General features: G+C 38.5%; 1 protein-coding gene across 1 annotated transcript in view; it reads left to right on the top strand.

Annotated features, from left to right (window-relative positions):
• Acbd6 (acyl-CoA binding domain containing 6) overlaps nt 1-13,705 on the top strand; it is a 151,516-nt gene that overhangs the window by 52,957 nt on the left and 84,854 nt on the right. Inside the window, exon 5 of the mRNA XM_036202948.1 lies at nt 7,450-7,555. Within this exon, the coding sequence (XP_036058841.1) occupies nt 7,450-7,555 (106 nt within the window). The remainder of the gene's footprint in view (nt 1-7,449; nt 7,556-13,705) is intronic.

Genomic DNA, 13,705 nt, shown 5'->3' with positions numbered 1-13,705 from the left:
TACTTTTGGCATTTTCATCTATGTATGATAAATATTATTGAGCAAAATGTGAACTTTTGCTAGAGGTCAACCTGGCTAGGCCTGGCCTTAGTTTACCGAGTCATCTAAATATTAATCTTTTTCTGCTGTCTCTAATTCTGTCATATGTTAATTTACTGTGTGTGTGGGAGGTGTAGCGTGCGTGTGCCACAGCGTACATCCAGAGAGAAACGTGAATGCTAAGAGAATTGAAAGCCCTTGTGCTATTACTGGCGTAGTAATTCTCTTACTCCTACAGTGGATGTGGAGACCAGCAGTTAGTCATGCTTCCATTTGGAAAATTCATTTTCTAGTGTGGCAATTCCTTTATTCTAAATTTAATCATAATCATTTTTTCCTGTACTGAAATGGTGGATTATTGCAGTGAAGTGCCAGGTGCACACTTAGAATTTCTTCAGATGTCTCAAAATGTGGTTCAACAATGAAAAAATGTTATTTTCTGAAGTTTTTGTCATGGCTATTTGGGTAAGATAATGGTACTATTACTTTTCTAAGCCAATTTGTGCTTTAACTTACGTTAATTACAAATTCCTGGCAGAATTATGATATGAAAGCAGAAATTAAATTAGAAGTGTCAAATAAGAGACTTGGGTGAAAGGAAAAAGTCTTTTCATAATCATTGGTTTTTAAAAAGGGTCTCTCTGCATCGCCATAGCTCTCCTGGAGCTTACTCTGTAGACCAAGTTGGTCTTGAACTCACAGAAATTGTATGCCTCTGCCTCCGGGATTAAAGGCATGCACCACCAAACTCAGCTTTTGCAGATTATTTTTAAGTATTTTGATACATAAGCTTTGTCAAGTTTCTGCTTAGGTATGCTTTAGACATCAACATGTGCACTGAGAAATTAGGGCAAGAATTGAAAGCAGAATAAATGAAGGGTGTAATGCCCACTCCATCCTGCAATCATGTTTGGTCTTCTCTGTTATATTTTGTAGTTTGATAGCTTATAATCTGCTAGAATTTTAATTCCACTTACTCAGGCAGCCATCTGGACCTTCTCTAAGCAAAACCAGTCTAGTATACAGCGGAAATGATTGATGGGCTCTGGAATTGATTAGTTGTTCTGTGAGACAAATGAAGTGTTTTGGCAGAAAATACCAGAGGTCACTGCTGTGGTCAGACAAAAAAGCCTGTAGAATTTTAAAGAGATGTTTTCATTGTTGACTTACAAAGTTTCAGTTTTTAAGCAGTAATAACATTTTGAAAAATAACTTTCCATTGGTTGCTAGTTGCTCTTTAGTATTGATTAGAAAGAGGAAGAATGTAGGTAAAAACTAGGATGAAAAACAAAGCTTTATGCTTTATGCTTTGTTTTCTTGGTCAAAATAAAAAGTAGAATGAAAGCATAGAAAGCTTGATACCAATAAAGAAACTACTGTGATTTTTTTTAAAGCAATATATGATTGGATTAAAGGCAGCAGTGTGACGTAGTTTTATTGCTATTTGTAACATCTGATGGTATAAAATTCTTCTTAGGATTTCATTCAAAGCCTCAGGTATAGTAACCTGGTTTTAGCACATCTGTTTAAAGACCCTGTGTTAAACATATTTTATGTTTTAAGGATGGACTATTTGGATTCTTTGGCTTTCGTCACTGAGTCATAATGAGACGTCACCACTCTTAGCACTGAGAGCCCTGGCTGCCGGGTCGGTGTAACCCTTCCCTATTTCACTGTTGCCTGTGATCAGCACGGTGGTAACACTTTGGTGATCGGTGATAAATTGGATGACATATGTCTTGTTACAGTCTGGTTGTTCTTGAGGATACACAAGTGTGTACAGGCAAATGGGCAACTCTCTTGTGAGGATCTGACTGCTCAGAATGAACTTGAGCTATGGATTTATTCAGCCTGTAAAACCTCAGCTGGCATAAATAATTGAGAAAGCAAAGGTTTGTCTGTGGTGCATACCTCAGGGACTCATGGCTCCCTTCCTGCTCTCTACCTCCCTTTCTTATGAAAATGATCCCAGTTGCACTCCCAGATAATAACACACCAAGCAATTAAAAGCCATGGGTGGCTGGAGAGAGGAGAAAAGGTTTAGTTAATGAGCTTTTCCTCTCCCAGTGCCCATGAGAGCCTCAGGAATGACAAGGCGATTAAAGCAAAGAGATAATTATAGATGATGTGAAAATGGGTCCCTGGGGACCAGCAGGTCTTGACACAAACAGTGAGTGTTGAAGCCGTCTCCTGGCTCTGGTAGCCACCCTTTCCAATGTGCTTCACTGAGCCCCTGTGTGCCCAGTGCCAACCAAGCATGCAGACACATCCACCTGTTTGCAGATCAACAGCCCTTCTCAGAAAGGGGCTATTTGCCAATGGAAGCCACCATCCACTCTTTCATCTCCGTTTCTGGTTCCCTTCTCTTTGCTCCCTTCCTTCCCCCCACTTTGTCCTTTTTCCTGTCTAGTTCTTTTAATCTCCTTCCTCTGCTGTACCCTCATGTTTAGGTAGTGACTGTGACATGCTAACACTTGTTGGGAAGTTCCCTGTGTGTATATGTGCGTGCATATAAAAGGATATAGCAAGTAGTTTTGAAGATAGAATGTCCATTATAATATTAAGAGAAAATATGTCAGGGCTGGAGAGATGGCTTAGCAGCTAAGAACACTGATGATCTTGTAGAGGTCCCAGGTTTGATTCCTAGCACCCACATGACGGCTTACAACCCTAGTCCCAGGGGATCTGACTTCCCCCTCCTAACCTCTGAGCGCCTTGCACATACGGTACATAAACATACATGTAGGCAAACACCCGTACACGCAAAATAAATTTTAGAAATTAAAAACAAGAGCAGCAGTATATGCATTGTAAGTAATGGTAATAGCAGTATGTGCATCTCATCTAAGAATAGTCTGCCTCTTATTCTTTGTGGTCACTCTGCTCAGTTCATGGTGCCTTATTTTAAATTTTTTGAAGGTCTAATTAAGATTTGTTAGGTGGATTGATTAACAATGATAATGCCAAGTATGATAAGTTATCACAACTTAAAATATATGCTAAATTATTGTTTTTTTTAGACAGAGTCTGACATACGGCCTTGAACTCTTGATCCTCCTGCTTCTGCCTCCTAAGTAGAGGTGTATTAGCATGTCTTGTTATTCCATTTTCTGAAGTTAATATAATGATGGCTATCATCTATTGACTGTTTACTTTATACTCATAATCATGTTATATCAGCTATTTCACTTAATCTTCATAGTGGCCTTATTAAATGTAGATGTTAATGGTATTCCCTGTATTTCAGATGAGGACACAGGTTCCAGGTTAGGTTTCTTGTCCAAGGTCAATGTGGTTAGTAGCTCTCCTCCAATTACTATGCCCAACTGGACCCTGAAACGTTTGAGGAGATAGTGTAATTTCTAATTAATGAAAGAGAATTTGGAACTTGGTATTGTATTAGTATACCATCTTCAGTTTAAAAAATTAAATATCTCTTCCTTTCAGCATTCTTAAGAATGTACTTCCCTGATCAACTTTGATGCTAGTCTGTCGTTTATCACTGTACTGATGATGCTTCCTTTGGATTGGTTTATTGATTTTAGACTCAATTTAATGGTTGGGAATGTTAACTGGCCTTGTAGAGAAGTCTTTTAGCAAAGCAGGTGTGTGAATTCTTCTGGTGTGGGCACTGATTTTCCAGGGATCGATCAGAATTAGACTTTTTTTTTTCTTGGAGACATTTAAAGTATCAGCAATTTTCCTTCAAATATGTTAAGAGTTAGGCAGATTTTAAAAGGTGGAATGGATTTTCAGTAGTTGGTGTCTTTATAAAATCATAGTTAAATAACTTTTCCAATGTAACTAATTATCTTTAATCAGTAGATAATTTCTAGATGTCTATTTGACAGGTAAGGTTTCAAGAATTATTTTAAAAATAAACTACAAAAACCCAGATAGTTTGATAGTGCTTTATTCTTAGGGCGGTATTCCTTAAACATGATTACTGTTCAAACAGCATTTGCCTCCAGTGGATCTTTGCCTCTTGGTCTTACAACCAAAGTATTTCAGAAAGAATATATGACTTGTAGGATTTTCCTGAGACTCACAGTATAAATCTCAGTTATGGTCTTTGGTAAAATTTAGACTCACAGTCAGTGATCTGTTAGTTGAAATTAACACCTAAGATTTTAATTACATATTAAATAGAAACAAGTATTCTTTCTTTTTCTTGCTGTCCTGGAACTCACTTTGTAGACCAGGCTGGCCTCGAACTCACAGAGATCCGCCTGCCTCTGCCTCCCGAGTGCTGGGATTAAAGGTGTGCACCACCACCACCTTCCTGAAGCTAGAACTCTTAATATGCTAAATTAACCCTTGAGTTAGGAGTTGACTTTACCTGACCAGCTTTACTAAAAACCTTTAACAACATTCTCCTTTCAGAGGAACAGCTGTAAGTAAAATTAAAATATGCCTGAATGTTTTGTTTATAAATCTTTCCTGTTACTGTCTTTTGATTTTGGGTGTGTTGTTGTTGTTGTTGTTTGTTTTAACACAGTAAGAAAAAGTATCTAAAGCAAGGGTCTCCTGAGGCATCTATGAGCCATTTTTCCCTTCCATTAGTACTTACCCCACTTTGTATAGAAGGACAGTGTTATTTCTCTTTACCCCTGATCCAGAGGGTAGGTAGTCTTTGCTCTTCCGTAACTAACTTGCTGTATTGCCAGCATGTGCTGGGCTCTTAGCGACTCGTTGTCTTGTCTGCTCCTCTCCCGTTTCCTCCTAACACCCTGCCATGGACAGTTGCTTGTAGTTTGCCTGAGCAACTTCCTTTGTTTGTCCAGTCTTTTTATTTTACTGAGTCCTTTGTATAATGTGATGTTATTTGCAAGCTCACCGTCTAATGCTTTCTTTGACCATCTTTATTATTCTTTCACAAATAACTATGCATGTATGTTTATGGGTACATTGTGTTGTCTTGATTTGTATATACGTTATAGAAAGCGTCAAGCAAGTTAATGCCCCTGTCACCTGACAGATTTATCACCTTTTGTGGTGTAAACTTAAAATTCTAGCCATTTTTATAATACATAAGAGCTTTTGTAACTGTGGTCACCCTGCAGTGCAGTAGGTCACTAAAACATGTTCCTCCAGTAACTGAAACTTGATTGCTTTGACCAACATCCCAAGTGTCCTCCAGTTTTCCTTCTGTGCCCCACCAACTCCCCTTTATTTTAGAGTAAAAACAGTTTTTCCAGAGAACTTTTTGGTATGACTTGAGATAATAGTCCTTTTCTTTTACAGTTGAGATTGTTGCCTCTTTAATCCCTAGGTTCCTATTATTCCCAAATTGAAAATAGAAATTACTTTTTAAGAGAAATGGTGTTGACATTGGTAGCTAATTATACCTATGTGGCCCTAATTTTAAAAACTAGACTTAGCTCGGATTTGGCCTCAGTTTTTCATTTTCTTCAGGGACCTAGAGGACACTTCATTTCTGTGAAACAAGACATGATTTCTTCCTTAAAACTGAGTTCATTCTCTCCAGCTGGAAGCAAACCATCCCTTCTGGTCTCCTCCAGTCCTTCCCTAAGGCCAGGTTCTGCTTCACGTTAGTAAAGTTTAGACTTGATCATCTCGACTATAGCATCTCGGTTAAATGCAGACTTTCTTGTTTAGCCTTGTACCTGCAATTGCCAAAACCTTGGCTTCTGTGTAGTAAAATACACTGGATGTTTCAGAAAGGCTTCGCATGGTTGATCTCAACGTAGTGTGTTTTAAGATAGTTAGCTATGATTGCAGTAACTTTTCACTCTACATCAGTCGTTTTGATTTTTTTTTTAAACAAATAGATAAGGTCTTGTCTTGAAGATAATAAAACACATTAATAGCCAGGCAGTGGTGATACATATACTTTTAATCTCAGCATGTGGGAGGCAAAGGGAGGTAGGTCTGTGAGTTTGAGGCCAGCCTGGTCTACAGAGTGAGTTCCAGTGCAGCCAGGGCTAACAGAGAAAGCCTGTCTTGAAAAATCAAAAACAGAAACAAAAAGCATTGAATTAATTTAATTTGGGGAATATAAAAAGCATTCTCTTATACCTCTCCATAAAAGTTCAGTCCACATATTAGAGACTTTTATTTTACGAGTCACTGATGCAGAAAAATGCACAAAAATGTGTTACAGGGATAATTTTGTGTGTAATATTTTTTGAAGTTTTATTGTTATTTTATGTGTATGTGTTTGCCTCCATGTGTGTCTGTGCATCACATGCATGCAGTGCCAGAAGTGGTCAGAAGAGGGTGTTGGATTCCCTGGGACAAGAATCAGAGACCGTTGTGAGCCACTATGTCAGTACTGGGAATTGAACCCAGGTCCACTGGGAGATCAGCCAATGTTCTTAACTGCTGAACCATCTATCTAGCCTCAGTTTTCTGAAAGTTTGTAGACCTCACACTAAAAGTGTCTGCTATAAATTCTGGAATGGACTGTGGCCAGCTAGTGGAGACCCATGACATAATAGAAATTGTACCATATCCAAAATCAGTTGGCCTGAGTGAATTCAAGCTTAAAATTTTTTAAAACTAAACTTGGATCTTCTGCAAGAGCTAGCAGTGAGCACTCTTAAATGTTGAGCCCTCTCTCTAGCCCCATAGCTTTGGATTTTGTTTTACATTTGGTAAGTGTATCATTTGCAAGGTTGTTGAACCTCTCTTTGCCTATAAAGTGAGAGTGTTGTATCAAAGACTAAAGACTAGGAAGATGGGTGAGTGGAGAGAGTGCTCACCTTATAAGCATGAAGGTTGGTTTCAGTTTCCAAAGTCTAGGGCAAGTGTGCCTGTTATCCCAGAACTCAAGAGGCAGAGATGGGATCCCTGGGGCAAGCTGGCCAGCTGGACTCTATGGAATTGCTGAACTCTGGGCTCAGCAACTAACCCTGCCTCAAATGAGGTAAATAAGAGCAATCAAGAAGGACATCCACACATGCACACCCACCTTCACACCTTCAGTGTGCCTACCCACTGTGAACACACATACATGAACGAATGCATATGACACACATACAAGCCCCCCCCCCAAATATACAGTCTATTTAGAATAGCATTTCTCCTAGCTTTCGTTCCCCCCAGATTGCCATGTTACTACAGTGCTCTAATGGAAATTCCCGGGTCACAGGAATGTGCTATTGGTATATGCAAGTGACTGGGACAGGTAGAGAAAACCCACTGTGAGGTGTGATGCTGCTCTGTGAAACTTGCAGACCAAGTCAAGGCTTTCCTGTAAGACCACGGTTGCTTTAGTCTCTTTAGATATGGATACATTATGTCTACCGAAAGTCTGTTACTTTTCACGTCACTGTAGACCCATTAATGCCTAGTCAGCAGCACCTTCAACAAGTTATGTTAAAAATACTTAACTTTGTGTTTTATTCAGTAAGACAAACAGCTTTGTTTCTTTTTCACCCTAATTAGGGAAGAAGACAAAGACATATTTGATTACTGCAGGGAAAACAACATTGACCATATAACCAAAGCCATCAAATCGAAAAGTGTGGACGTGAATATGGAGGATGAAGAGGTATGAAAAACAAGCCCCATTATTTTGATTTCTGGTGAACGGATGTTTTGGGCTGGCAGGTTAGTTTTTCTTAATGCTTTTGTTCCACCCCAATGTCATTTCTAACTGCCGTGTCTCTCAGCTACAAGTCCAAGTAGAGTGTGGCTAAGGGCATCTCAGAGAGCATCATCCTGAGTCAAGAAACTGTCTGTTTCCAGTGTACTTTATATTGTAAAAGTTAGGAGCTGAAACTTGCCACAGCCAACTAACTTCCGTTTTCTGTCTAAAATGGAACTCACAGGCGACAGCGGATTCTCGCTGATTGTAATGTCTTCTGTTACACTGTAAATACGTGTATTGGAAGGTGGATTTTTGTACAGAAATATTTTTGGAAATCTGTTGCAGAATTTTGATTAACCTAGTAAATTAAATGCTGGCCCACTATTTAAATGAACCCTATACTAAATTATTTTGTGTAGACTATATTACTTTGCAACTTACTTTGTATATAAAGTTGCTGCATACATATATAAAGTCAAATTACGGTTAACAAAAGAATAAAATTGGCTAGTTAACTTTTAATGACTTACTGTTATTTTACAGTTCTGTAGACGAACGTGGGCATGGTTGCAGGGGTCCTGGAGGTGTTTATCGAGCATGTACAAGGCCCTGAGTTCCATCTTTGGCACTAACAACACAACAAAAAAGGGAGTCTGACATGAGATGGCTAAAACATGGCAGTTGTTAGGAAGACAGTGTTCACAGGTGATCTGTTGAGTGTGCAGAGAGTCATTTGTGTGTAATCGAGAGCTTTGTATACGGGGTAGTCTTTAATGTCTCACCTTTAGAAAACATCTTCCCTGTACTAGACTGTCTGACTTCTGGAATTGAAAGTGTAAATTACAGTACTACATTTGATTCTAGTGTGCTTGAGGCAAAAACTTTGAATTCTTTTAATTTTGCTTCTTTTGTAGTTTACATATGTGATGCTAAACAATATACTTTTGTCTTATGTCTGAGTTCTTTCTGTTTTATATTTTGCTTACCTGTTTTAATCATCTTCCTCTCTGTCTTTCTCTGCCTTCTTAATAGCATTATGACACATTTAAATTTCAGCTTTCTGGTTGAATATTAAATTGGTGCTTATGTTATTATACTGTGTAAGTACTGCTCATTGTTGAGCAATGGACTGCCCTGTGTGTATCAGTCAACTTCTGCTACAATAACAAACAGCTCCCAAGGTTCAGTAGCTTATAATTTCTTGCTTCTATCACCATCTTGTCATGGATGATAACATTTCACATATTCTAATATTCTTTTACTTTGTTTCCTGTTTGACGTTTGTCTTTTTAGTATTTCAGAAGGACTTGGGATTAGTTAAGGCATCTTGCTATGTTCTGCTAGCTTTATTTGGAACCAGTTCCTCTTGATTTCATTTGGCTTCTTTTTTCCAATGAGTTAGATACTCTGGTATAGAAACTAAACTAGGTATAATAAGACATCCCTCTCCATACATACACCAAGTACATTAACATTTTCTTTTATTAGATGTGTTATATATCACATCAACCTACATTCTTTTGGCCAAAACAAGTCATAAGAGCAAGGCCTGTTTTAGTGGGATGTTTGTTGTAATTATCAATAAGCAAGGCAATGGTGGAAAAAAGAATTGGTGATTCTATAACTGCATGGTAATACCTACTTACCATGGAGCGACGTTTTGTTCTTCTGAAAGTCGGTAATTACATCTATATTATTTCCACTGCCTTGGTTTTCTCTGTTCCTATCACGAGTTCCCCCTCTCGTCGTGCTCTCCAGAGAGTTCCCATGCCATCTGTCTTGGGGTGGCCCTTCCTTCTTCATCCCCAGTCTGCACTAGTTGATGTCTTGATCTCTGTGTGGATGTTCTCCTGGGCCTTTTCTGTGTTACTGTTTTGGAATTTCTCTTCTTTCTTTGCCTGGCTTCATGTTTTCTGGGTCCTGTGACTTTCTTTTATAGTTTACTTCCCTGATTTCCTGGAGTATCTCCTTCATACCTTTCTCTTTTGTTATTTATTTTCCTGTTCTTGTGGACCATTTCTTTTTCTAGCTTCCTTTAAAAGTGTAAATGATTTGAGATTTCATTGACACTCTATCAGAATTCTCAGCATATTCCCTGAATAGTTAATGAACTAATGAATGACTAGGTAGCAATGGTAGATGAAGTAATGATGAAGGCTCCACTGCACGGGTTCAAGTCCTGGTTCTGTCGCTTCCAGCTACATAACCCATGTTGAGTTTTCTCTGCCTTAGTTTCCTAATAAGTAGATGGAGGTAACAGGACATGCCTCAGGATCACTTTGAGTATTAGTGAGTTAATATCTGTGTGTAAATCATACCTAACGCAGTACACACTGCATAATTGTCAACTTTGTTAGTTATCCTTAATATGAATGAAAAGTGAGAGTAAAATGAAGAAATAAATGAAGACACTAACTTTTCAAGGTCCATTTTCCATTGGAAAGTATTCGTGTACCATGTGACCCCTATTAATATTTTTATCTTTCAGCTAACAGTACCTTACACAGTGTCTGTTAGAGTCTGCAGAGCACTTGGCTCCTTACTCTGCCGCATTCACAGGAATCTTTTATAGTAGATTCATCCTTATTTCACAAGCAAGAGCTAGCATTCAGAGATGTGCATTTGCCTTTCTGATTCAGACAGCTGCCAGGTAGGACTCCGCTCCAGCAGAGCATTCTCACCTGCGGATTTAGGAGGGTTAAGCAAAGCAGGAGAAACTTACTCAGCTGGCCCTGCTCATCTTAGGGTTTGCGGCAACAGCAACCCTCCTTTCCTTCCCTTCCCCTCCTTTCCCTCCCTCCTTCCTTCCTCTCTTTCTGCTTGTCTCTCTTCTTTCCTTCCTATATAGTTGTAAGGTCCTACCCTTATCTGACCTCTGCAAAGATGATTGGGAAGTTGGAATGAGTGCCTAGAACAGAAGCAGCTTCACTAAATAAAATAAATTTGTGTTGGTGGAACAAGAAGTTGGAAGCTGTTGCTTGACCCTTCAGCGTTCGGTCCAGCATTGCTCAGCTCTTCGGGTTTGCTCCCCATGCAGCTGCTGTTACCCCAGCCCGCCAGAACGTTGTGTTTCCATGAACAGATGAAGTGCTTACACATTCATAGACTGAGACACCAAGAATTCAGTTGGGTTCTCTCATTGCTCCAAGCAGATTTCTGCCTTCTCAGCCATGACAATGTGGGCTGAGCTTTGAATACTGATGGCAGGCCCTTTATTATCAATCAGGGATTTGTATGAATTAATTTAAGAACATGGGGAGCTGGAGCTTAAAATCAGAATCAAATTTGACATCCTAAATGAAATAAATTATCGTGCTTCATGGCACTTAAAACTCTAACAAGTAGAACCGTTTGGTGAGTCTTGATAGACTGAAAGTGTATACCCTCAGAACTGTGCTTCTGAGTTGGGAAGAACGTTTAGTGTGGAAAAGACAGCCTATTTATGTTTCTAATGTTTGAACTTAGGACATTTCTGTACAAATTGTATAGGATTTCTGGAGATAACATTACCATATCATTTTGATTGAAAATATTCACTAACAGGTTCAAACAATTTTAGTCTTGCCCTTATGTGACTAAAAATTAAATTTATAACATATAAAATGTGCTGTGAGCTATATAACCTTAATTATAGTCATAGAGTGAAAAGAATGCATAATGTGAATGCATTAAAATGACACAATAAATTGTTAAATTATTATAAATTTATTAATCATTTCCTGAGCTGCAGATGTTTGGACCTGACCATCATCATGTAAGGACAGATCTATGTGAAATGCCTTTTCAATAAGTGGTGTTTGTTCCCTTTCTTTTCTTTTAGTTTTTTGTTCTGCTGTGTGGTTGAGCCCAGGGCCTTTCATATACTAGACTTTGGGCTGTACTTTCAGCCCAAGGCATATGTTCTTTTTTCAAATACTTTATTGTTTGAGAATTTCATATGTTTATACAATGAAATGTGATAAAACCCACTACATAAGGCATAACTTTCTTTTTTCTTTTTCTTTTTTCTTATTTTTGGTTTTTTGAGACAAGGTTTCTCTGTGTAACAGCCCTGGATGTTCTGGAACTCGCTTTGTAGACCAGCAGGCTGATCTTGAACTCTCAGAGATCCACTTGCCTCTTCCTCCCAAGGAGGTGTTAGGGGTGTTATTTTGCATAAGAGGAAAGGTCTTGTCATTATTCCTTCTACTCAGGAAGTTTTTCTGTCAGGTGTATAACAACATGGGCTTTATCATTTATTAACTAATTTTAATACCTGCAAATGTTTGGAACTGGATGTAGTTAGAGTTTTCCTGCCTGGCCCAGTCAGGACAAATATCTCTTACCCGCCAGTCCCACAGTTGCTCAAACCCAACCAAGAAAGCACACAGAAACTTACATTGTTTACAAACTGTATGGCTGTGGCAGGCTTCTTGTTATCTACTTTTTTATCTTAAATTAACCCATTTCTGCTTATCTATACTTTGCCACATGGCTTGTGGCTTACCAGTGTCTTTACATGTTGCTTCTCCTGGCGGCGGCTGGAGGTGTCTCTCTCCAGTCTTCTACTTCCCAGAATTCTCTACTCTCTTGTCCCGCCTATACTTCCTGCCTGGCCACTGGCCAATCAGAACTTTATTTACACAGAGCAATATCCACAGCACTTCCCCTTTTCTTTTTTTTTTAAGGAAGGTTTTAACTTTTACATAGTACAATTACATATAACAAAACAATTATCAAGCAAGAATTACAGTTACAATATTAAAGAAGATATCCTATCTATCTTATATTTGTGAGTCTAAGGTTTTATATCTAACTTATCTTTTATCATAATTGAAGAAATTATAACTATCTAGTCTTCAACCATATCAAAGACCTCAGAAGGATATAATATTACCTGAGAACCGGGAGAAGGATGCAAGCATTTTTCGGGAGTCTTGCAGGGTAGACAGAGACAGCTGGCAGCCTGGACAGTCACCTAATGTTCCTTTGTAAAGTTGGGGCATTTGTCTTCAGCCCACAGGGCTAGAGTCTCTCGGTCACTTCTCTCAGTGTCCTGTAGAACGTCTGGCAGTTTCCTCTGCAAAGCAGGAACCTGAAGGACTATTTTGTCAAGCAAAGTTCAGTGGTCACCTTTCTATGGGTCCTGCAAGTACAGTCCATCAAGCAGTCCAGGCAAGAACAGTTTCTTGCCCAAATGGCTATTTTTGCCAAGGTGAAGATAAATTCCATATGAAGTGTCTTCAGTGCCCATCCTCCTCTCTGAAGTAAATTGGTGCTGCCAGGAGCAGACATGTCTCACTGTCCAGAAAGTCTAAATTTTAAAAGTATTTTAAATGCCATATTCTGTAGGTCTTTGAAGTATTTGAAGATTACCTATCTATCTGAAATATCTCTATGTATATCTAGAAGACTTAACTAACATGGCTATGAGTATGATTATCATAGATGACTAATCATTAATCTATTTTTAATTATCCATTTCAATTTAAAATGAGCTATACAAACATAATACCTTAAACAGGAGTAGAAATATACACACAGTATAACAAAATTAACTTTAAGTTTGTATCAATAGACTAAAATCTACACCAATGTAAAACATTTTAAACAAGTTGTTGCTCTTTAGAAGTAAGTTCATTAATCTACCCTTTCATCCTATCATATCTATATCATATCCCCTTTTTATCTTTAGAAATAGATTGCATTTATAATCAACCTGTTTTAAATAAAAATACTGGTTTGTTTTTTTTTTGTCCCACATCAGAGGGCTCTTCCAATATGAAGAAAAACGTGGAGGGGTGAGGGTCCTAAGACTGGTCTTCATTTCATTTCTGGTTCAGGTTTTATATTTGACCATTTTGCTACAGTTCTTCACATATGCTGAGCATTCACAATTATTCCAAGAAAATACCTTATTTTCAACAAAGATTTACTGTTATTTTTATTTATGTGTATGTGCATCTGTGTCTATGTGAGTGCCTACCATGTGCATAGTGATGTCTTTGGAGGCCAGGAAAGGGCATCAGATCCCCTGGAGCTGGAGTTACAGGCACTTGAGAGATACCCAGTGAGGGTACAAAGAACCAAATTTGGGTCCTCTGGAAGAGCAGCAAGTGCTCTTAACCTATG

The sequence above is a fragment of the Onychomys torridus genome, chromosome 11 (genome assembly GCF_903995425.1).
Source record: "Onychomys torridus chromosome 11, mOncTor1.1, whole genome shotgun sequence".
NCBI classification, from domain to species: Eukaryota; Metazoa; Chordata; class Mammalia; order Rodentia; family Cricetidae; genus Onychomys; species Onychomys torridus.
This window is presented reverse-complemented; position numbering and strand designations above follow the sequence as displayed.